This window comes from Sciurus vulgaris, assembly GCF_902686455.1.
Source record: "Sciurus vulgaris genome assembly, chromosome: X".
Taxonomy (NCBI): domain Eukaryota; kingdom Metazoa; phylum Chordata; class Mammalia; order Rodentia; family Sciuridae; genus Sciurus; species Sciurus vulgaris.
The window spans coordinates 20,903,070-20,927,619 of NC_136471.1; the positions used below are offsets into that span (position 1 = coordinate 20,903,070).

The 24,550-nt window shown below is 37.5% G+C and overlaps 2 protein-coding genes across 4 annotated transcripts in view; one reads left to right on the forward strand and one right to left on the reverse strand.

Annotated features, from left to right (window-relative positions):
• Nucleotides 1-11,715, forward strand: part of FRMD7 (FERM domain containing 7) — a 52,400-nt gene extending 40,685 nt beyond the window's left edge. For both annotated transcript variants that reach the window (XM_079122666.1, XM_079122667.1), the window contains exons 6-12: nt 112-226; nt 416-563; nt 4,788-4,883; nt 6,397-6,560; nt 8,033-8,101; nt 8,222-8,297; nt 9,359-11,715. In XM_079122666.1, coding sequence (XP_078978792.1) covers nt 112-226; nt 416-563; nt 4,788-4,883; nt 6,397-6,560; nt 8,033-8,101; nt 8,222-8,297; nt 9,359-10,453 — 1,763 coding nt within the window. In that variant the 3' untranslated portion in view covers nt 10,454-11,715. The remainder of the gene's footprint in view (nt 1-111; nt 227-415; nt 564-4,787; nt 4,884-6,396; nt 6,561-8,032; nt 8,102-8,221; nt 8,298-9,358) is intronic.
• Nucleotides 11,716-12,411: 696 nt separating this feature from the next.
• Nucleotides 12,412-24,550, reverse strand: part of STK26 (serine/threonine kinase 26) — a 55,162-nt gene continuing 43,023 nt past the window's right edge. For both annotated transcript variants that reach the window (XM_079124752.1, XM_079124751.1), the window contains 8 exons: nt 20,170-20,278; nt 19,927-20,084; nt 18,878-19,063; nt 17,722-17,870; nt 15,960-16,053; nt 15,371-15,433; nt 15,153-15,289; nt 12,412-14,164 (listed from right to left, as the gene is read on the reverse strand). In XM_079124752.1, coding sequence (XP_078980878.1) covers nt 14,140-14,164; nt 15,153-15,289; nt 15,371-15,433; nt 15,960-16,053; nt 17,722-17,870; nt 18,878-19,063; nt 19,927-20,084; nt 20,170-20,278 — 921 coding nt within the window. In that variant the 3' untranslated portion in view covers nt 12,412-14,139. The remainder of the gene's footprint in view (nt 14,165-15,152; nt 15,290-15,370; nt 15,434-15,959; nt 16,054-17,721; nt 17,871-18,877; nt 19,064-19,926; nt 20,085-20,169; nt 20,279-24,550) is intronic.

Here is a 24,550-nt window from a genome sequence, read left to right on the forward strand (position 1 = left end):
ACTAGCTGCAAAGAAAGGATTATTTGGGGGAGATCAGAAGGCTTTCTGAGTAGTCCATTGCTTAAATTTGTGATGGTAATGTGAAAAATGTCACTTTTTTTTGTCATGCAGCAGAACTGGGAGACTTTCATGAAGAAACAGTCAGGAAACATCTGGCACAAACCCGGTACTTACCAAACCAAGACTGTTTAGAGAGCAAGATCATGCACTTTCATCAGAAGCACATGTAAGTACTTTCACTGGCACCTGCTTCCCCAGTGGAGGACACTAAAGCTGGGAACAGATTCTTGAAAGCAAGTATTTAAGCCTGAGAAGCTTCAGGCTCAAGAAAACACTGACCTCCTCATGGAACTCTCACAGTGGAAGTGTCATGCTTGCTGCATTTATTAGGCTCATAAATTCTTTCCCCTTGCAGTGGCAGAAACCCAGCTGAATCTGACATTCTTCTACTGGACATAGCAAGGAAGCTGGACATGTATGGCATCAGGCCTCACCCTGCCAGTGATGGCGAAGGGATGCAGATTCACCTGGCTGTTGCACACATGGGAGTCCTGGTGTTACGGGTAACAACCCTTTCCTTCCAAACCCTTCAGCTTGCCAGGTTAATTCGACTCAAACTTGGGTGTCTGTTCCCTTGGTGATCCCTCGGTCACATTGCTCAGTTTTACCACCTGCTAGAAAGGGAAGTAATGCTTGGAAAGGCCTTCTTCCCTCAATGCACTTTGTTTCCAGGTGTAATCTGTAAAAGACTATCTACATTCTAAGGGGTTAACACATTAGATTAGGCCAGCATGGTGGGGAAGTAAAGTCAAGAGGCTCTTTGGAATTTCTAGAGGAAGTATGTTAGGGCATCCAAAAATTATAGGCTATGACACTATTCAGGCCCTCCAGAGACACATTGAGGGGTCCAAAATGTGCAATGGTTTTGTTTATTACTGTTTTTATTTGGAGGTGCCCAGTGCCAGCTTGTAGGGAATTTGTGCCCAACCTTGCCACCAACTGTTATTACTTATTAGCTCATTCTTTTTCCAGGACTTTGTTTTCCACGTTAGAAACCCAACTCAGCCAGGTTCAGTGGCACACACCTGTCATCCCAGCAACTCAGGAGTCTGAGGCAGGAGGATCACAAGTTCAAACCCACCCTCAGCAACTTAGTAAGGCCCTAAGTAACTCAGCAAGACCCTGTCTCTAATAAAATATAAGGGTTGGGGATGTGGCTCAGTGCCCCTGGGTTCAATCCCTGGTACCAAAAAAAAAAAAAAAAAAAAAAAAAAAAAAGAAAAAGAAAAAGAAAAAAGAAAGGAACACAGCTCAGGGATTTCTGGTCTCCCATCATCATTAATCCTCATATCAGGGAACTTTGCCATAAGATGTTTTTTCCCAGCAGTTTTTCAGTCCACTAGATATCTTCATATTTCTGGATATTTTGATGAATTTAGATCCAAGTTAAGGTTCAAAGAGACTTGCCTACTCTTCAAAATGATAAAAAGAATGATAGGCAGATATCTAGGCAGGGTTGTGAATAAATCACTAGTGAGAGAGAAGGGAGATGACCTTAGTCCCACTGACCCCCAAGACCAAATTAGAATTCTGGAGTCACCAAGAAGGTCATGTAAGGACTCAGCTAAGAGAATCTTGGCCTTCTCATTTATCTGGTTGTATACTTTTCAGCATGAGAGTCAGTCACATTGATGAGCAAAAGACTCAATGGAGTGAAATTAAGCCAATCCCAAAACACCAAAGGCTGAATGCTCTCTGTGATATGCAGGATGCTAACACACAATAAGGAGGGGGGTGTGGGGGAATAGAAATTCATTGGATTAGACAAGGGGGAATGAAGGGAAGGGAGGAGCATGGGAATGGGAAAGAGTGTAGAATGAATCAGACATCACTTTCCTATGTTCATATATGAATACATGACCTGCATAACTCCACATCATGTACAACCACAAGAATGGGAAATTATACTCCATGTATATATAATATGTCAAAATACATTCTACTGTCATGTATAACTGAAAAGAACAAATTGAAAAAGAGTCAATGAATCACGAGTATACCTGTTCACCCAGGAGGGCCATGTTACCCTTTCCACTCTACTCTCTGATCCTTGTCATTTCCTACTGCATGGGAGAAGATGGGAAAGGAAGCAGGGTAAGGTTACCATGTTGCTTGTGATTTCTTTCAGTGTGAATACTTCTGTAGACAGTTGGGAACAATATAGCTGATGTTAATTAAAATATCTATTGTCTCTACCTTAAATTCAGTTAAAGAATAGATAATTAGGTATGAAGTACCTTCTCTGTGTTCTTATTTTTTAAACTATTTTTCAGTTGTAGATGGACACAGTATCTTTATTTTCTTTCTTGATTTTTATGTGGTGCTGAGAATCGAACCCAGTGCCTCACACATGCTAGGCAAATGCTCTGCCACTGAGCTACAACCCCAGGCCTCTGTGTTCTTTATCATGTTCTTTCTGTTTTTTAAAAAAATGCTTTATGAGATATAAATTGCATACTATAAAATTAAACTGTTTTAAAGTTGTACATGTCAGTTGTTTTTAGTATATTTAGGGAGTCAGGAAGCCATTTCTTCATTCATCTTTTTTTCAGTATATTCATTGTGCATTCATACTGTACCAAGCGATAGGGTTACAGAGGTAGATAAGAATGATCCAGAATTTGTAGCACTGGAATTCTAATGAGAAGACAGATAGTTCAATAAGTAATTACAAACAAGTACCAGGTGCTTTGTGCTGGAAGTGTGGGATGCTAAGGTAACAGGTGAGAGGGGCTTAACATTTAAGCCAAGACCTGAGGAAGTTATGGAGGCCAAAGGGCCAAGGTTGGGAGTTAAGAAAAGTTGTTCCAAAGAAAGAACAAACAGACAAAGGGCCTGAGAACAGTAAAACATGGCATAGTCAAGAAACTAATATTGAATGTAGGAGAGATGTGGCCCTAGTAGTGCTCTCAGACTTTTGAATAATCACCAAACTAATAAATGTGGTTGCCTGTAGGGAATGGTTAGATGGGGACAGGAGTAGGGGAGCTGGTGGTGGGAGTGAAACTTCTCAATACTGGATATCTTTTCTTTCTCTCTCTCTCTCTGTGTATATGTGTGGGGAGTACTGGAGATTGAACCCGGGGGCACTCTACCATCCCCAGACTTTTTAATTTTTTGACACAGTGTCTTGCTTAAGTTGCTGAGGCTGGCCTCAAACTTGCCATCCTTCTGTCTTAGCCTCCTGAGTCTCTGGGATTTCAGACATGTGCCACCACACTTGGCTTCAATACTATATATCTTTTGTGTGTACTTTTGATTTTTGGACCATGTGAATGGATTACCTGTTGAACAAACAAATAAATGGACAAACAAGCTAAGCTGTTTAGGCAGGCCAGGAGAGCCAAGGGAGTATAGGGGAGTTAGAAAGGGATGTAGGCTGCACTAATTAGAATATTCTAGAGAAGCCATTCATAATAGACAATAAATAGAAATTACCTAAGTCTCTATAGACTGATGAATGTAAAAAAGAAAATGTACACAAATATACAATATGGAATACTATTCAGTCACAAAAGAATGAAATCCTGTCATTTGCAACAACATGGATGGAACTGGAGGTTATTATGTTAAATGAAATAAACCAGGCACAGAAAGGCAAGTACTAAAAATGGTGATGTTGTAGTTGAGAGTGATGGTTCCCAAAGACCAGAGAGAAAAGGAAGGAGGAAAGGATGAGGAGAAGTTGATCAATATGCACTAAGTTACAGTTAGATAGGAGTAAGAAGCTCTGCTTTGCTATTGCACAGTAGGATGACTATGGACAACAACTATGTCTTATATATTTCAAAAAAGCTAGAAGAAAATATCCTGAATGTATATATACATTATGTAATACTCCAACCAGGTTAAATATATCTACTTCATCAAACATTTTTATGATAAAAACAAGTTTAAAAAGTGAATCTTTTCTTCAAAAAAAAAAAAGAATATTCTAGAGAAGGTGCTATCAAAGCTGGCAAGAAGGCTTTGACTATGTGGGAGATATTTTGAGTAAGGAGAATGAGAAGACTACAGGAGGAAAGGTACAGATTTGAATGGAAGAGTGTTTTTTGTGGTGGTGGGGTATTAGTGGGAAAGATAACTGTATATTCAATATAAAAGTGAAAGAAAAACCAGCCAAATTTTGATGATGCAGGCAGTGAGGAGTTTTGAAGGTATTTGGGTAAATGGGGTGGGAGGAGAAATATGTCTTTCTTTTTCAGCAACTGAATCTGGAACCATGAGAAAGAGGTGTTTCCAGAAGCAATTAAAGTAATCCTTTCCTACTGTGATCTCACTGTCTTAGCCAGAAACCATCCCCAAAGCAGTCTTGTGGCCCACCTGGAACACCTGGTCATAGCTTCTACTTAGCTCAACAGAATCATTTTATGCAAGAAATAGGTCAAAGATAGTTTCCTTCGCTAGGGACTGTGGCACATGCCTATAATCCCAGAGACTCAGGGAGATAAGGCAGAGAGATCACAAGTTTGAGGCCAGTCTCCGGCAACTTAGCAAGATCCTCTGTCAAAATAAAAACAAATTTGAATGAACTGGGGATGTAGCCCAGTGGTAGAGCACCCCTGGGTTCAATACCCAGTACCACACACACACACACACACACACACACACACACACACACAGAAAAATGGTTCTATTCATGAAGTGCATTTTCAATCATATTTGCACTGTTTTACAAACCAACTCTTGCTCACACAATCTGAAATCAGCCACATGTTTTATTACAGGGAAATACAAAGATCAATACTTTCAACTGGGCTAAAATCCGCAAGTTGAGTTTTAAGAGAAAGCATTTTCTTATCAAACTTCACGCCAATATCTTGGTAAGTAGATTTCTAATACATTCTTTTACATTTCTTTTCCTTGGAATTTCTTGGTTGCTTGTGCAAATGATTTGAATACGAGTGGGGAAACGCTGACCAGCCCCGAGGGATGATATGCCCCCTCTTGCCTCTATATAACCAACCAGAGCTTTAGACACACTATTAGCAAAGGCAAAACACTAAAAAATCTGATTCATAGTTCAGAGTGAATAAAGTGTTCAAGGTAAATCTGTGTTCAAGGTAAATCTGTGTGGAAATAGTTTATGAGGGATCTGATGTGTCAAATGGGAATGAATGATCAGAGTTAGGACTCTGGACATAATCACTTGATGTTTTCTTCTCCATTTTACAGCATGTATCTTTTTTATTTATTTTTATTAGAGCATTGTAGTTATACATAGTAATTGAGTTCATGCTGAAAAATTCATACATTCATGGAATTCAATTTTAGTTCATGTCCCCCTTTTCCTTCCCTTCCTGCCTTCCTCCTTCTAACGTAACTTTACCTATTTTCCTTGAGCAAAAATTATTGGGCGACTACAACATGCCAAAGCCAAGCAGGATATGGGAAGTGGGTATACACATAAGCAAAATAAGCAATTACTGGGCAAATTTGTATCATACAGGATGAGACGAAGATGTGAGAAAGGGTATTGTTTTATTACCATAGAGGAAATGAAACGTGTACCAAATAATCTTTGACCTACAGAAAATCCAGTTTGGGCTTCATTCTCTGGATCTTGGCATTATATTAAAGTGTTCCTTTGAGTAGTTCAGGAGACTGGATCCAGTGAGAAATTCATGGTCAGCCCCAGGGACTGCATGTAGGAACCTGGAAAGGAATGAGACAAGGGGGAAGGTCAGTGCAGTGGGTTAGTGGGGCTGTGGAAAATGTGACTGCAATCATGCCATATAGCCTTGGGCTAAAGGGGGTATATAGCAAGTCAGGGGATGGGAAAATCTTGAACTTTAGGTCTTGAAGGCCAAGCTCCCCAAGGACAGATTGAAATAATGTTGAGAGCAACACAGAACATCATAGAACAAGATAGCATCTAGAGGAAGAAGTGTTACATTAAAAAGCCTCATGGACATGTAATCATCCTATACACCCTTCCATCTGTAAGGAAATCTCCTCCCCACTCCCCTTTCCTGTTGGTCATTTATAACTTCTTGTCACCTTGAAAGGATACCCTTTGATGTTCATTTTAACCTGATTTACAACTTCATAAAAATGTTCCTGACAGAGAAGGGGGGTTAAACAGTGCTTAAGGCCAGGAGAGTGTGTAAAGCAAGACTGGCTTTTAGAGGAGGCTCTATTTCAGAGCAGTGGCCCTGTCTGTTCCTCTGAAGGTTGCCAGTCATTTGGTTTCAGTAAGTGTGAAGCCTATGGAGAGCTGAGTGGGAAATCAGAAGCCCCATAGGCCTGGGGACTGGTAGCTTGGAAGGCATTGGGATTCCAAAGTCTTTAATATTCTGGAAGGATGTTTTGCTCCATGTAAATTGCTTTATATAGGTGTTGTGCAAGGACACCTTGGAGTTCACCATGGCTAGCCGAGATGCCTGCAAAGCTTTCTGGAAGACCTGTGTGGAGTACCATGCCTTCTTCAGGCTTTCTGAAGAGCCCAAATCAAAGCCCAAAACCCTACTTTGCAGCAAGGGTTCCAGTTTCCGCTATAGGTAATTAAATACTGTGCATGGGAAAAACATACACACTACTTCTTTTCAATAACATGGGAGGCAATAGGAGGAGTTCAAATTCTAGAAGCAATAAAGAACCTATTTCAGCTGGGTGTGGTGGTGCACGCCTGTAATCCCAGCGAATTGGGAGGCTGAGGCAGGAGGTTTACAGGTTCAAAGCTAGCCTCAGCAACACAGTGAGGCCCAGAGCAACTCAGCGAGACCCTGTATCAAAATAAAAAAATAAAAAGGGCTGGGGATGTGGCTCAGTGGTTAAGTTCTCTTGAGTTCAATCCCTAGTATCCCCCACCCAAAAAGAATCTATTTCAATCACTTGAAAGATTGTACCCTTTGCTGCTTGCTTTTGGTATAACGTATAATGTGAATATTTCCTAACTGGGAGGCAGGGGGATGGGGGCTTCCTCCCTAAGGAGTTGGATCAGAATCACAGCAAGGATGAGGGAGCATAAGCAGTTTGAGAAAATATATTCAATGAACCTATTGTTTCTCTTATATGCCACTTAAATGCAAGACATGGAAAGGAAAGATCAACAACATCCTTTTGGTGGTGTTAGGCAAAAGAGCGAGAAAGCACCGGAGGGGATAAGGGATTAAAAAGGTTGAGCAATATTACACTAGAGGCTCCTCACTACAGGTCACACCTTGGAGGAATGGAAGCAAGGTCGAATTAAGATCTTGTTTTTACTTGAAAACACCAGCCTAGGAATGTACTGCAAGAAGCTTTCAAAACTCTCAGCTAAGATAAAAAATTCTAATCGAATGCTTCCACATAAGGAATTTGTCAAACAGTGGAGGCCTGCCCCAGTAAGAATTGAGGTATTTTTAAGAACATATTTTTGATGGAATCTTTCCAAAATGTATCCTACAAATCCCTGCCTTCTTGAACAGATGATACTGTGCATATTTTGCCCGTTTCTTAATGACCTGAGTTATTATAAACATCACTTATTATCCTCTGCAGGCAGCTGTGGTGCAGCGATGGCCTCAGGGTGGGGGAGGCAAGTCAGGCCTTGCACTTCAGTGATAAATGGCCCAGACTTTCTGGGTTTTATTATTTTTGTGATTTCTTTCTTGGCTCTTGTTTCTCCCACCAATCAGCTGCATTTCTTTGCTAGTGTACATCTAACTGGAGCTATCCTCTTCTGCTGTTTAGTTAGCTGCTTTTTTTCCCTGCCATGCATTGGGGAAACAGATAGTCTCATTAGAAGTAGTAAATAAAATCAGTCAGTTGACTTTTTAAGTTTGAAAAAAAAAAAGTCTGGTTTCCATGTAGTTCAGATTGTTCTGTTCCTGGTTCTTAGATAAGTAGGCATTACCATTAATGTGACTGTCAAGGAGTCATGACCTATGACATTCATCTAGATGCTTTTGGTTTCAGCAATAGCTGGGGCTCTCGAGTTTTAGTAGCTTATTGGGTTATTAATTAATTACTTGCTCTCATCTTTTTATAGTGGGAGAACCCAAAGGCAGCTTTTGGAATATGGGAAAAAAGGGCGGTTGAAGAGCTTGCCATTTGAAAGGTACATGCTTTTGTCTCTCTCTCTCTCTCATGCTGATTTCAAGTTGAATGTAGAGATTTATATGTATCCTGCTATTCCCATGCCAGCCATTTCAATGACTTCTCTGTTTGGGGGTTTCAGAAAGCATTACCCGTCTCAGTACCATGAACGACAGTGCAGGTCCTCGCCAGATATCCTCTCTGATGTGTCAAAACAAGTAAGGTTTCTGAAAATTCCTACTTCTTTAGATAAATGTAATTCATCTGAATTTCAAATGCTCCCAAGAATTGATTATGCCAGAATCTCCCACTGTGTATAAGGGTTATTCTGTTCCAGTAGGTTAGCCTCCTGGGGAGGTCTGCCGGCTCAACCTTTCCTGCTAATAGAAGACCATTTAGTAAACTCCCACTGGTGTGTACCTTATAGACTAAAAGGCTCTGGCACATTTTCAAATTGTAACCAGTATTGTTAACATCTTGCAAAATGAAGATCCAAATCAATTTCTATGGCTTTGTATTTTTAAAACTAAAAGCTCTGCTATTTTACCTATGGAAAGTTTAAGGCTTAGAAGAAGGAATGGGGTCTGTGTTAAGGTTTTAAAACAATTTTGCTGCTTAACTATGTAACTTAGGGAGAAAGTTCTTCCCCTAGAACTGAGATGATGGCTTCCATTTCAGATTTATAGTATCAACCTTGTTAATCACTTTTCTTTGGATCTTTCTACAAAAATTAATTATAGGTCTCATAAACTCTCATGCCCTCATTTCAAGTCACAGGTAGTTTTTATCCAAAAGGCATCAGAGGCATAATGATGAAAGGTTCTGTCCAGTATATGAACCTTTCTTGCCATTCATTGACGGGCTCCCAACTATATTACAGAAAATAAGGAGACTGGAGCAAGGAAGTTAGGAGACATGCCTAAGTTCACACAGCAAGGCAGCCACATCCCCAGCCCTACTTTGTATTTAATTTAGAGACAGGGTCTCACTGAGTTGCTTAGTGCCTCTGTTGCTGAGGTTGGCTTTGAACTTGTGATCCTCCTGCCTCAGTCTCCCGAGCCACTGATACAGGCGTGTGCCACCGAGCCCAGCTTATCATATACTTTTTAATACACAACTTGGAAAATGGTACAAGTTCTTATCCTTTCCATATAGATTTATCAGAATATGGATCGAACTAACTTTGTAGAAAACTATCTTTCAAAATTCTTGGCTAAGATAGAACCACCCCAGCCAAATGGCTTTCTCCTTTTTTTTTCACCATGTACTTTTTTTCAAGGTGGAAGACTTGAGACTAGCATATGGTGGTGGGTACTACCGAAATGTGAATGGAGTGCACGCATCTGAACCTGTGCTAGACAGCAGAAGGAGGAACTCTGCAGTGGAGGTGACCTTCGCAGCTGAACTGGAGCGATCCAAACCAGAGGCAGATCCCACATCGTTACATCAGTCGCAAAGCAGTTCCTCTTTCTCTTTTCTTTATTCAGATCCCGTCTTTAACACTGACCCTGATCCTCACTCTGATCCCAGAGACTTCTTTGAGCACAGGAGTTCTCTAAGCTCCTTCCGAACAAGCTCCAAGATTGCTGACCAACACATAAATACATCTTCTGGCCTCACAAGCAAAGTGAGTCCAGCAAGGCAGCTAACTTACACAGATGTGCCCTATATTCCTTGTACTAGTCAGCAGGTGGATATTATGCCTCCCCAAGTCTTTTTTTATGTGGACAAGCCACCCCAGGTGCCCAGACGCTCTCCAGTCATGGCAGAGGAAAGGGCAAGACCAGACAACTATATAGAGCCATCTGCAATAAAGCCAGCCAAAAGGAGTCCAAGGAATATCAGAATAAAGAACTTTCAGCAAGACCTTCAAGAACTCCAAGAAGCTATGGCCAGGACTAGTGGTAGGAGCAATATCAATTTAGATCCAGAAGAGGAAGACCCAAATTTAGAAGATGCTTTTACATATGGCACTCAAGAGCAAACCCCCAAACGGTCCCAGAGCCAATCAGACATGAAAACTATCCGCTTTCCTTTTGGGTCAGAATTTAGACCTTTAGGGCCTCATCCTGCTCTGAGTCGTAAAGCAGACCTGTTTACATGCATGTTTGCAGAGCAGGAGTTCCCAGCAGTTCTCATAGATCAGAGTACAACAGAAAGGTACGTAGCTAGTGAATCCAGTGATTCTGAATCGGAGATTCTTAAACCAGACTACTACTCTTTGTACGGCAAAGGAATAAGGTCACCCATGGCCAGAATCCGTTTGTCTTCCGGTAGTCTCCAGCTGGATGAAGAAGATGAAGATGTTTCCTTCAACATACCAAGTGCTGAAGACAGGACTTTACTAAAACCTTATAATTACTTCTTAGCTTAAATAAGAATTCTATGAACATTTCTGGGTCAGTTCTGTGTTAGAACCTTAAGTAGAAAATAAGGAACTTTCTTACAAACCATATTCTTAGTCACTTTCCTTGGTGTTAATGAAGATTATGAAAAGATCCAGCTGCTGTCTCATTCCCTGAGCTTCACTCTCTATTCCCTTGGAACAGACTGGAACATGTCCTCTCCTCCCCAGCACTATGACAGAGTGAGAGGAGTATTTATCATCTTCATTATACATTTCTTCATAGAGTGATGATAAACGCGGGGTAGGTTCTTCAATAGTGAGGAATAGTGAGAACATGGATTTGCATTTGGAATTTGCTTCTAATGACATATTGTAATCTAGTAGACTGGCTATGTTGGTTATTTTGTACATTTTTTAATAATACTGAACAAAGGCTTCAGTTCTCATTATTTGTGTGGGACCCAGTTAAAAGTCTTGTTATTTGCTAAGGACATCAAGTTTTCCAATTTATATCTAGAGGAGCATGGCCCTCCTACAACCTCAAAAACAAGAAGATAGCATAGATCCTCTCACTGGAACAGATGTTTTTAGAATATAGGACTTGGCAGAATTTAAAGCCCAGGAAATTAATGTATTAGGCCAAATTCTAAAGCCAGATGTAGGGCTGATGAGGATATTATGATGTCAGATGTGTAATTTCTCTATTCTTAATTATTTATCATATGTAGTGAAGGAAAAAAGTTAACAGATCACTTTATTGACTGAATTTCTTCTGCCAAAGTTTATTATTATTCTTGCCATATCTTGTTGCATGCATGTAGGAAAGAAATTGAGATGTTATTTTAATAAAGTGTGATGGAAATCTACTCAATTAAAAAACAAGGATGGTCTTCCTTTTGTTTTAATCAATTTCAGAAGTGATTGGTTCTAGCCTATTACTAAGTGACATGACTGTTACAAGCAGGGACAAGGTGGCAAGTGAAAATGTACGGTCAGGGTAGAGAAATGGAATTGAAGGATAACTGGAGAGAAAAAGGATAGTAATGACTGACACCAGACTGCATTAAGGAACAACAATTCTATTCTTGATCCATTCAGAATTCCTCTAATAGTCTTCCTGAAGTTATAGCATTCTACTTGAGAACTTTAATTTTGTTTACTGACCTTAATGTTAAGTCCAGCATGTTTACAAGACAGTGTTAAACACAAAATTCAAAGAAATGAAGCAATCATACAGATAAGCTATTTTAAAATATAACTTAATGGAGAAAAACAGATCAATTTCTTTATTCTCCTACTCCTTACATCAGGAAAATCCCTTTTAATAGATTTCATTCCATCCTCTTCCTTTCTGTTCCTGAAACCATATCCAATAACTCATAAGCCTTGAGTAATTATTTAATAATAAGAAGATATTGAAGAACTGGGGATTTTTCTCAGTGGTAGAGCTTTCAACTAGCATGCACAAGGCCCTGGGTTTAATCCGTAGTACCGCAAATATTTTTTTTTTTAAATTGAAGACTGATCACTTATATATTAATTTTGTGGATCCTTGAAGCTATGACGTTTACCTACAATCTTATATCTAGGAAAAACTCACACTCCTTTATGCTATATGCTGTTTCTCTTCTTTATTACTGAAAATCTTTGCTAAATTTATGTTTTTCCAAGAACTATAGGGCTTAAATCTGTATATGATATTCTAATAAAACATCAATTAAGGAGACCATATAATTTATTGTCTAACCCAGGACATTTTTGAAAAGAGACTTAATTAATAATTCTGTCAAGATAGGAGGCAAAAGTCAGAACAGATGGTCACTGTAGCTATAATCAATCATAAATAAAATGTGCAGAGTATCTTTTAATTTCAAAGAAAAACTCTGGTTATAATGTCCCAATAATAAATTAAAAGTCAAAGGAGAAATATTGTGAAATAATTAAGATACCACAACACACCCCCCACAAGAAAACAAACTTATGGATCATGAAATTTAAATATTTATTTTTAAAATCCCCAAAACACTGGAGTATGCTTCACCTAGAAACAGTATATAGGACTAATAACTACAATGAATAAGCAATACAATTTATATCTGTGATACAGCTGTAAAGTTTCAAATAATCAATTTATAAACCTGTTGCTTTTACTTTTACAAAAATATTCATTTGATCCATGATAAGTTGCAAAATTATTTTGAGAGTACTACACATTATAAACTGTAATTGTGTTTCAGATACATAGCAGGTGAAAATTTAACTGAACCATTACTTCGAAATACAATGCATTAAAAGAAATTGTTACTGCATAGGCACCAATGAAAAGAAATTTCTTGGCATATTACACCACAACTTTCTCAAGTGTCTATATTTTTAAAAGAGCATGTAATGGCTGCTTTGATGAAAAACTGTATTCTTTCCTTGTAGAACATTTTATTTTAATATTTGGCAATTATTCAGATTTTTTTAAATGACTTTTGTGCAAAATCCAAGTGTGCAGATCCAAACAAAATATTAACTATTGAAACTAATTAATATCAATAATTCTACAACTACTGATATATAGTCCCAGTTCAGCACTTAGCCAGGCGTAATATATGTACTGGGCTTAAAAGAAAGAAGGTTATTATCCACTCAACAGTACCATAAATATAACTAAAAATTAACTGTACAGTCTAACTTACCTTTGAATGGACAGAAATCATCCTGTACTATGGTTATTTTTATATGAACTGGAAAATGCTTGATTAAATACCCTTTTAAAAATGAACACATGATGCTTATTTACTGATGACTATGATGAACAAAAATGAATAAATAGTTTATAGGACAATTTACTGCTATGACAAAAATATACCGGTGTAAATTATATTCATACCTGTTGATCAGGTATTCAATCACATAACAATAAGTATTTTTTCAAGCTCTCTAAATCCAAGCATATGTGATTTGAGTTAAAGATTTAGAAAATGAAGCCAGAATAATTCCTCCATTTTTACCAAAAACCCATCCTTGGCTAAATGATTTTGCTTTAAATTTCTAACCATATTGCTTCTTCCCTCTAAAAGAGAAGATAAATACTGCACACCAAGAGGTACTTCTGTTGCTACATGTTGCCTGTCAATGCCTCAAACACAGGGCTCTCAAATGTGATAATCATTGAGCTGCCTGGAATTCATACCAACTTGGTATAAGAATCAATACTTTTCCAGGTTCAATTTCAAAGAGCTTATTAAAATTTTCTGTTTTAAGAAAGCATGTCTTACTTCCACTTTTCCACAGATAGGCCTTTTTAGAATATGCTTGTGTAAATAAAAACTTTTGAAGCTTGATGATTTATGAAAGTTGAATACTTAGGATGACTTTGAAAGACCTGTATGTTTAATGAGTGTACAGTTAACTAAAGATCAAAACAAGAAAGGTATTTATCCTAGTAACTTAAGAAATAATGATACCTAAAAGCAAAACTGTATCTCAACATTTACTACAATACAGGTGAAACTATAATATTAAAAGTTTTCCTTACAAAATAATCTCTTTAAAATATAAAATGATAAACACCATCACAAAATAGTTGAATAGCTTCTTCCAAATCTTCAATGTTGCAAAGATCCAAAAGGCACATGGAGCTCACGAGTTAAGCATTGTTCAGCTTGAAGTAGCTTTGGTGGGTTTCTCTGGGTCCATATGAAACTGAAGCCAGAAGTATTTTCTTAGGTGGATTCATCTGCAGAACACCTATAAAATTAAGAAAAACATCACTTGATGTATAATTATGGTTTATATTTCTCACTTATATGAATTCTGTGATGAAGGATCTGATTCAGCCAAGGAGATAGATACTTTCAATTGAACATCATCCTATAGACGTTAAAACACAAGCAAGTCCAAAGATCCCTTCTGTATCTGATTTCACAACTTCCAAATGATTCGTTTGCATACTCGAAATGGATGGGAGTTTTTCATTAGAATCTGAGGGATTTTAAGAGGGTATTAGCTTATGAGTACAAGTGGGCTTTATTGGTTAAAAAGATCTTTGAAGAGTGTATGATTTTACAGGTCATATGGTTTGTTCCAACTTAATCCCACTTGACGTCATGAATACAAGGAAAACAAAGAGGCAGTGAGAAGCAATATAATGGATTTAAATAAAATTTGTATCACTTTATAGCATGCTTAAGCTGTATGTGTGTGTGTTCACACAAAAGTCTTACTTAATAAAATAATTTTAAAATTGGTTATAAGAACTTCTTTGAGTAAAATCAAATTAATAGTTCAAGATACAGTATAGAAACTAAAGTCAAACATAAGGGCCTTTCATTGTCTGGACTGAGTTCCTCTACCTAAAATTTTTTCCTTAACTTTTCATATGGGGGCCAAACTTAGGAACTTAAGCACTGGAAACTATGTGAATAGTGTTGTTTTTGCAAATGCTGAGCATAGTATGAAGAATGAAAGTATAAAAAAATTAATAAAAATTAAAATTTGAAAAAGAATGATAGTATTCATAAATAACATTATTATAAGTGCCCAAATGAGAATGTGTGCAGTGACCTTTGGGCTATTACACTACTAGCAGAGAAAGGGGAGAAATCAGGCCATTCATTCACAACTGGAAAACTACTTAATTGTGTCTAAGGAAAATAATTTCAAAAGCTATGATTAAGATGGGCAGCCAACAGTTTTCAAGCATACAACTATTTTTAAAATGACATTTAATGCTTACTTTTGAAACTTTTCAATTAATTTCTTCACCATTTTATCTGTGATGCCAGGACAGGCAGCTTCAGCCACAGCAATACTTTTCTCGAGTTCTTCAATCGCCTGATTCCTGCTTGCATTATTCTCATCCTGCTGTTTCAGCTGAGAAAGATTGACAGCTGTAACATCTGAAATACTATATTATATAAAATAGATATCAAATGCCAAAGAACCTGCACTTACTTCAGCAAATGCAGGTGTGATTATCATAGACAAACAGCTCAGAGTTTGCACAAGATCTTGCTCCTTTGAACAAATAATATAGATGACACACACGAAATTAAAATAATCATTCATGTTTTTACTTTATGACAAATGTGAATTAATTTGAATTCTGCCCAGGAAAGACCTAAGATATAGCAAAATCCAGCTTTCTTCCTATCATGAATCCCCCCCTCCAGACAAGAAGGCCCCTTCTAGAATTATAACAGCTATCTATGATTCCATGGGTTTATGTATCTCTACGTAAAAATGACAATAACCACTTAAATGACTTTATCTTTTCTTAATTAGCTCAAAACTAATGCTAAATGAGAAATACTACATGTGTAATGAGGCAGGCAGGCATTTAGGGGTACTGAATCCTAATAATTTTTTTTTTTTTTGTGATACTGGGGATCGAACCCAGGGCCTTGTGCTTGCAAGGCAAGCACTCTGCCGACGGACCTGTATCCTCAGCCCCTGAATCCTAATAATTTTTGACCATATAATCTCACTACATAGTTGGGAAAAAAAATCTATCAAGAGGAAGTGATCATCTCCATATACATACTGCTCCATTCTGTAGCTTCTTTGGATCAGGCTTCTTTCGCACAGTGGTAAAACTCCATTCAGGATGAGTATTGTTTTCCCTGCTGGTGGATTCCCTAAAGAGATTGCCAAAGATACATCTATAAATTTATAAATAATTCAGAATGATAAAAACATCAAATCAATGCAGGCAGAATCTGAAAAGATAATTAGCCCAATGTTTAAAAAACCCATAGTAAAAAAGCTTGACCTCACTTTCAGGTAGATACATTTCACCAAAGAGCAGCAGTGTGTCTGTCCATCTTTCTATCTGTCCTTTTGCCTGCCTGTCTGTTCATCCTTCCTTCCTTCTTTCTTTCCTCACTCTTCTTTTTCTTTGCAGTAGTGGGGATTGAACCCAGGGACACTTTAGCACTCAGCTACACCTCAGCCCTTTCCTTCCTCTTCCTTTTCCTCCCGTCCTTCCCTTCCTCCTATTTGATATTAGGGATTCAACCCAGGGGCCCTTAACTACTGAGCTACATCCCAGCCCTTTTTACTTTTTATTTTGAGACAGGGTCTTGCTAAGTTGCTAAGGTTGATCTTGTACTTGTGATCCTCCTTCCTCAGCCTCCTGAATGTTTTTCAATTCTAAATGTGCATCAGCATCCCACAAGGAGACTTCCTACATATATACACACCTGTCCCCCCTGCACTCCCAAGTTACTGAATCAGGACCTCAAGTAGTTTTGCTTGTTGTTTTATGCGTCACTGGGTGACTCGCAAGGGCAGCTAAGGCTAACAAGCATGAGCACAGAGTACAAACTATCCTGGTAGTATTTTACACATTTTGAATGTTGAGCATTTTTTCATAAATGTGGGAATCTAAGAGTATTATCTAAAGAAATTTGGTGTTCCCTTTCTCGCAGTTTGCCTACTGCAAGAGTAAATTCTGGTGTAGCCTAATATTCTCCTAAATAAAATTAAATTAGAAACTTAGAGGCTGAAGTTTTTATATAAATGCTGCCATTAAGAAAACACTGCAACTTTTTCAAGGGGTAAAAATCATACAGAAATAGGTATTACTATTATTTTTTTGTGGTGCTGGGGATGGAACTCAGGGCTTTAGACACACTAGGCAAGTGTTCTACCATTGGGCTATATCCCCAGTTCCCACAAACGAATATTTAAATGTACCAGTCTGATCACAGTTTGATGCATGACTGAGAGATGGAAAAGGTCAGCTTTCCAGAGGGATTTTGGAGGTTGCCATCAAAGCATGAGAAGACATAGCTCCTTACTTTTTTGGGGTAGTGGGAGTTGAACCCAGGGACACTCTACAACTGAGTTACATCCCCAGTCCTTTTTATTTTATTTTTTTATTTTGAGACAGGTCTTGCTCAGTTGTCCAGGCTGACCTCAAACTTGCAGTTTTCCTGCCTCAGCCTCTTGAACTACTGGATTACAGATGTGTTCCACTGCACCTGGTTCCTTATTACTTTTTGCAAACTAATGTTGACACCTTTAATGAAATTTTATTCCAAAATTTTGTAATATGCTCAAGTATCCACTAGGGGTTAGACCAAGACCATTTAAAACTAGAGCTATTCACTTCCAAGAAAAGCATGTTTCCAAATTCATTGTATTCCACAGACTGTGACTGGGGAAGACATTCACAGTTTCTAAGATGAAACTTCAGAATATAGTTAATATTTTAAGCTAATGCAAACATAGCAGATCATTGCTAAAAGACACAGTGTATTCAAATGGGCTATCCACATAAAAATTAAGTAATTTGTACATACGAATCAGAGCCATCAGAATCAGATTCATCATCACTGTGTCCTTCTGCCTTCCATCTCTTAAATCGATCTATCAGTTCAGTAAGATAAGAAGTCTTCTTGGAATTCTTTACAATGAATTTATGTTTCAGAAGTTCTTTAGCTGTAGGACGCTAAGGAATAAAATGAAGAATACATGACTATTTCAAAGCTCTTTATGATTGTGAGGGGTGGTAAAAAATATCATTTGAACTAAAAGTAAGTCTACAGGCATGAGGACAATGAAAATGTAGGAAAATGGCTAATTCTGTTTTTTTAAGTGGCTCAAGTCAACCACATTAAATTCACTACTTTGTAAACCAGCAGGTAAAGCCTTCTCAAAAGCCCATGGCAGGATTTAGAAAGTAAAAATGTTTCAAAATAATGCTTTAAAATACTTTTATTACACTTACTGTAAACTGAAAAAATCATGACAACTAGCAAGGCCATAATTTTGTTATCATCTGCACACATCTTCTAATCCTTTCTCTATCAAGCATCAATTCCTATTTTATCTAAATGCAAACACCAGGTACTGTGCAGGATATTTTTCTTCTAGCATTTTATTAATATCTGAATGTTTATTATTAACTTAAAATTAGTCATATCAAGTTCTTGTATATTTGTAGTCTCTAGAAGTCATAAGGCAGCTTTAATTTAACAACAGTAAAGTAACTCTAATAAAACTGCCAAGTAAATGAGAGGACTTCACTAGGCCAAGAAATGTATAAAACTTCTTGTTGGAGTCTCTGAACATTAAGTAAAAAGTAAATACAAACTTAACATTCATGAAAAATGATAACATGGTTCAAAGAAATCATTGTGAATATTTTATAACTGTACTTTAGTAGTGACATAAAATGAATTTTATTTCTCAAATTTCTTTCTCCTTAAAAAAGAAATGATCAGTAGACAGCAGGAAGCTGGGGACCAAGAAAAAGATACAGGGGAAGGAGTAAAGAACTAAGGATCTGGTTAAGAACTGAATATGATCTGCAATGTGCAGGGAAGAACTAGGTTCCTGGATAGATTTCAGTCAATTTTCACATGCACTCTATTCCCCATCATGCAAAAAGCCATCTCTACTATAAGCAGATCTAACAATGGAAAACAGATAGTAGTAAAAGAAATATATACTCACAAATGATGGATCTTTATTCAGGCAAGCATCAATAAACTCCTTAAAAGACTTAGTAAAGTCTCCAACAAGAGTTGGAGGATTGTTTTTTGGAATAAGAAACAAAACTCTCATTGGATGCATATCAGAGTTAGGTGGCTCTCCCTTGGCTAGTTCAATAGCAGTAATTCCCAATGACCAAATGTCAGCCTAAGGTAAGAGAAAGAAAAAAAGTCTATTACCTTGAAACTTCATTCCAGTATACTGCCACAAAAGCATCTGTAGAATGTAGTGGTCCTATAGTTTTTAAAAAGTCTGCCAAGATAGGTGGCATTAATAAATTTGATTAATAGAATTCATTTATTTTGAAATGTATTGAATTCCATACTTTTTGCCAGGTATACCATTCTAGGCCCAGAAGATTCATTCAGGTGGTGGAAAGACTAGACAAAAATTCCTGCTCTCGAGGGGCTTACATTCTAGTATGAGACAGAATAAACAAACGTGTCAGACAGTGCTAAGTTCTTTGAGGAAAATAATAAGGTAGAGTAAGGAAATAATGAATGAGAGGGTAAAGAAGGTTGCAAATTACTTGGAAGGTCTGGGAAAGACATCTCTGTGTACGTGATGTTGAAGCAGAGACCTGATTGGAAGATTATTCCAGAAAGTGGGAAGGGCAAGAGCAAAGGTCCTGAGGCCAGAGTATACTTGTTATACTTGAGGAACAATAATGAAGCCACTGTGACTGGAGAGGCAGACAACAGCCAGAGCCTTATAGGTTATAGTAAGGACTTTGGATTTCATTCCAAGTGAGATGGAAAGTCATTGACATGAACAGGGTCCAAATATTATTGGCATCAAGGGAATTTATAAAAAAGCAACAAAATATGACATAACTTTTCCTTAAGAAAAACTCAATAAAGAAGGAAAATCAGACAGTTTATTAACTAGGATAGCACCAGGACCTTTGCTGTTGCCCGTTGTTCTATCTGAAATAAAATTCTTCCAATCAGGTCTCTGCTATACAAAATTTATTAATAAAAACAAGACGGTTTGTACAAGTAATCCTTTACTTTTGAGTCATAAGCTGACTGTTGAATAACTTCAGGAGCCATCCAAAATGGAGTTCCCACAAAGGTGTTTCTTTTAATTTGTGTATCTGTCAGCTGGCCAGCCACTCCAAAGTCAGCAAGTTTAACATCTCCTTGTTCTGAAAGCAAGACATTGGCAGCTAGAAGGCAAAGAAAAAAGAAAAAAAACTGAGTTTCCTCAGAATGCATCTATTTTTCTCAGGTTCATATTAGACTGCTGTATACCTTTTATGTCTCGGTGAATTTTCTTTTCTGAATGCAGATAGTCCAGACCTTTCAAAATTTCCTTTAGCATGGTAGCGATCTGGAACTCATCAAATGGACCAGCTCGCAGCTTAAGGGGAAAAACACACACACACTCACACACGTTTCAAAGTTTGCAAAATAAAATTCAAAATTGCTATCTTTGACATAAGGGAATCACTTAGATATATGAAGCAGTTCTGTTTATTAAACCAGTATTTAAACAAATGAGGAACATTTTTAAAATATGGGGGAAGAAAGCAAAAGGGTTTTAAGTCACAGGCTGAACAGATTTTTAAAAGATTAAATTTAATCTTCAAAGATAATATAAACACTTTTCTTAGATACTAGCTTCAAATTCTGGAATTCCTGAAATTTACATTAGAGACTTAACAAATATGTATAAACAGTGATTGAGCTAGCTAAATGGTTTTTCACTTGGGAAAAAAAGGAATCATCTACTTACATTCTGGCATTTGCTATTAAAAAGTTACTAAATATTGACATTGAACTGATTTTTAGATCAGATAATCGGTAAGATTTCTCCAGCAACTATTTGATCATTCAGGTCAACTATAGTACAGTTCTTAGCATTTTGTATGTTTCAATAATATAGTAAGGAACAAAGCCTTGTTGAGACTCAAATTTAGCCAGGAACATAATAATCGTTCAGACTCATTGTAAGACAAAGTTCAAATCATGGAGGGATATTTTTCAAGTACATGTAACACATTTCCCTTTCTTTCCCCATCCCCATCCCAAAGCCAATAGTTCCAACTGGAATACAAGGAAAGCAATGACTAGGTTTCAGAACTTGTAATGGAATATCTGAAAATTTCTCTTTCAAATAAATGGTCATTTAAAAATTCTGGTACCTCATAAAGCACAAACAGTGGACTGTACAATATTATTACAGGAAAGGGTGGGAATCTAAAGTCAGAATCGAGGCAGAGTTCTGTTTGCTGGAAGGAGGGAAGAGGTGCTGAAAATCAAACATTGCACACTCTGCCTCACACTGAGAGGGATTCACAGCTCTTTGGCACCTTGTGTATTTCATCTTTCATGAATGCCATATTTATGCTGAATAAAGGGCACTTTCATGTCAGAATTTAACAGCCAAAAATAGGACCCATACTTTGGTCTCACCATTTAATATTAACTCTAGTCTGGGTATACAGTATACTCCAGGGATACCTGCAATTCAATAGCTCCCTTTCCTAGGTAACATTATCTATTTATTTCCAAATCTATCAATTTCTACCCCAAAAGTTTCTGTCTTACACAGTACTGATTGAGGTAATTTTAAAAGGTGAAAATGAGATCTTATTTTATTGATGGCTGGCAACAAAATTCTGAGGTACTACCAAGTAACTGAAGGATAAACATATTCATTAAGACTGGCACTTAGTAAAACATCAAAAATGTTGGCAGGGCCACAGCATGCTGGAAAACTTTGTAGCAGTGAAATGGGCATGGGGCGACAGTATGGGTATTTTTTTTTTTTTTTCTGGTTCACCATCACACAGAAAACTGTTTCAAATCTTAGGCTTAAAATGGCTCCTTAGGCGTGTTGGTAATGATGAGAAAAGGGGAACAAAGGGATCAGGAAAGAGAAGGAACACAAAAGTAAAAGGAACACAGGTTGTTATTGTTTTTTTAATACCCAATTCAACTTAGGGAGAGATCATGCCAAAATTGTGGTCTGTCTTTGGACTGTATAACTGAACTTCTCTCCAATGACTGAAGATCTTGTCATGTCCCTAATATGTAACACCTCTGCCCCAGGGCAGTTTACCGCCATGTGTAATTTTGCCTCTATTATGAAGGAAGCATATGCAAAACAGGGACATCTACTCTTTCAAAGATTGTACCCTTAGCCAGGTGTGGTGCTGCACACCTGTAATTGCAGCAACTTGGGAGGCTGAGACTGGAGGATCACAAATTTGAGGTCGGCCTCAGCAATTTAGTGAGACGCTGTCTCAAAATTAAAAATAAAAATAGAAAGACTGGGGACGTAGCTCAATAGTAAAGCACTCTCAGTTTCAATCCCTAGTACAGAAAAAAAAGAAAAAGAAAAAAAGACTGTACTCTTGTGGGCCTGTGGATTTTCCCTACATTCCTTTGACTTCCAGCCAGTCCCTAATACAGCATGCTATATTATGCCTTCTTTTACAGTTAGTAGATAGTTTCCAACTTTTTTTCTCAGTGTTCATGTTTTATTCTGTTTATTATATGGTTTTTTGTTGTAAGCCACTGCAAATTCTTTTTGGAAAGAAGTAGGGTATAATAAATTTAATAAACTAATGTACAGTATGCTCAATGTTTGTTCAGATGTGACAAATGGATTTTTAAGAGTGACAGAGACCCTTGAGGTACACTATATATAATGTTGATATAAATTACAAATCATGATCTTATGTTATTCCATTAGTCAGGCACAGTTTGAAGTGAGAAATACTCTGTTCAACATCTCTCTGTTTTCCCTTGCTCCTGGTAACAGAGCCCTCCTCTACTACTATCATCGTTCTTTCTTAGATTCCCAAAATGACAGCACTCATCTCTATATGACTATACATGGAAAAGGAACAAAATATTTTTTCAGCACTTGCTCTCCTTTTGAAGCTCAGTTCAATGAGGTTTACCATTAAATCACAATATTACTGGATTTTAGAGCTAGGAAAACACAAAAGATTACTAATCCAATTTCTTCATCTAACATTTGAGGAAACTAAGGCACAAATAGATGATCTTGCCCAATTTTAGCCAACTTCTCAGTGGAAGAAATGGGACTAAAAACTAGGCCTTTAGATACTCAGCCAATACAGAACCAACAACATTCTAATTCTTGAATTTACTCGAATGGCCATTTTTTATCAGGTAGAGTGCAGAATGGCAGGATGAGATCAAGAACTCACAATCATTTCACGCAGGATATAGATTAGGGCTATTAGGGGGGGCTATGCCAGTGATCAATGTTTAACATTGCTATTAGTGAACCTGATAAACAGAGTGGACTAACTTTGCCCATGCCTACAAAATGGAGAAGAGAAATGGTGAGTACCATGGGGGAACAGACAAGGGAACTGATTAATTTGTAAAGGCTTCTCAATATTTAAAAAGTAGAAGGAAGATCTCAGAGCAATTGAGAGGCTTCTTCAGGGGCTAAACAACAAACTTTTAATAATAAGACTGACAAGGCAAACAGAAATGAGATCATTTAACCTTGAGAATGAAGCCTGACTCCATATGCATGAAGGATATCATATAAAGAAATGCCAGTGGTGTTCTCTCACTGGAGAGGAGAGAGGAAAAAATGAACTTAAGCTTTAGGATATGAGAATTAGATTAGAGACAAGAAAAGATTGCCAAACTTGGCAACTGATTAAACTAAAATGAACTCCTAGAAGTAAATGAGGCTTTCCAGATCAAGTTTATCATATCTTTAGTTTCAGTACAGTTCTGCTTAAAACAAAGGAAATCTCTTCAGTCATTTCTGTTTGTAGGTTTATTTGAAAATCTGATTCATCAGTAGTGAGGGTTAAAATCTTTTAAAAATATTTAATCACTGCCAGGGGCAGTGACACATACCTCTAATCCCAGTGGCTTGGGAGGCTGAGGCAGGGGAATCACGAGTTCAAGGCCAGCCTCAGCAAAAGTGAGGTGCTAAGCAACTCAGTGAGACCCTGTCTCTAAATAAATAAAACACAAAATAGGGCTGGGGATATGGTTCAGTGGTCAAGTGCCCCTGAGTTCAATCCATAGTACCCCCCCCCAAAAAAAAAATTTAAAAACTAAAAGTATCTAATCACTTTCAGGTAAGGAAACTCATCTGCACTTAAAAAATAAGAATTGAAATATTACTTATGACACCTTTTACTTAAAAACAGCATGCTCTATAATTTCGAATGCAGAGGCAGATAAATAAAATATGTCCTATAGTATTAAAGATGGAAGAGAACTTAAAAACAACTTACTGCAACTTCTCTTGTTTTATGAGACACCCAAGTTCAGGGAGTTCCTGGGTCTGGTTCACAGTCACAGACTTAGTTGAGCAAAGCTGGCCCTATAAACTTAAACCCCTATAGACTGACTGGCCCAATGGTCATTTCATGATTCATATTTAATCTTATAAATAATGTCATATTAATAAAGATTTTAATTTATTTTATTTTACTTTTACGGTGCTGGGGATTGAACCCAGGGCCTTGTGCTTGCAAGGCAAGCACTCTACCAACTGAGCTACATTCCCAGCCCTTAATAGAGATTTTAAAGGGAAGAAATCAACATTGGTAGGATTATACTAGCCAGGTGCGGCGGCACACATTTGTAATCCCAGCAGCTTAGAAGGCTGAGGCAGGAGAAT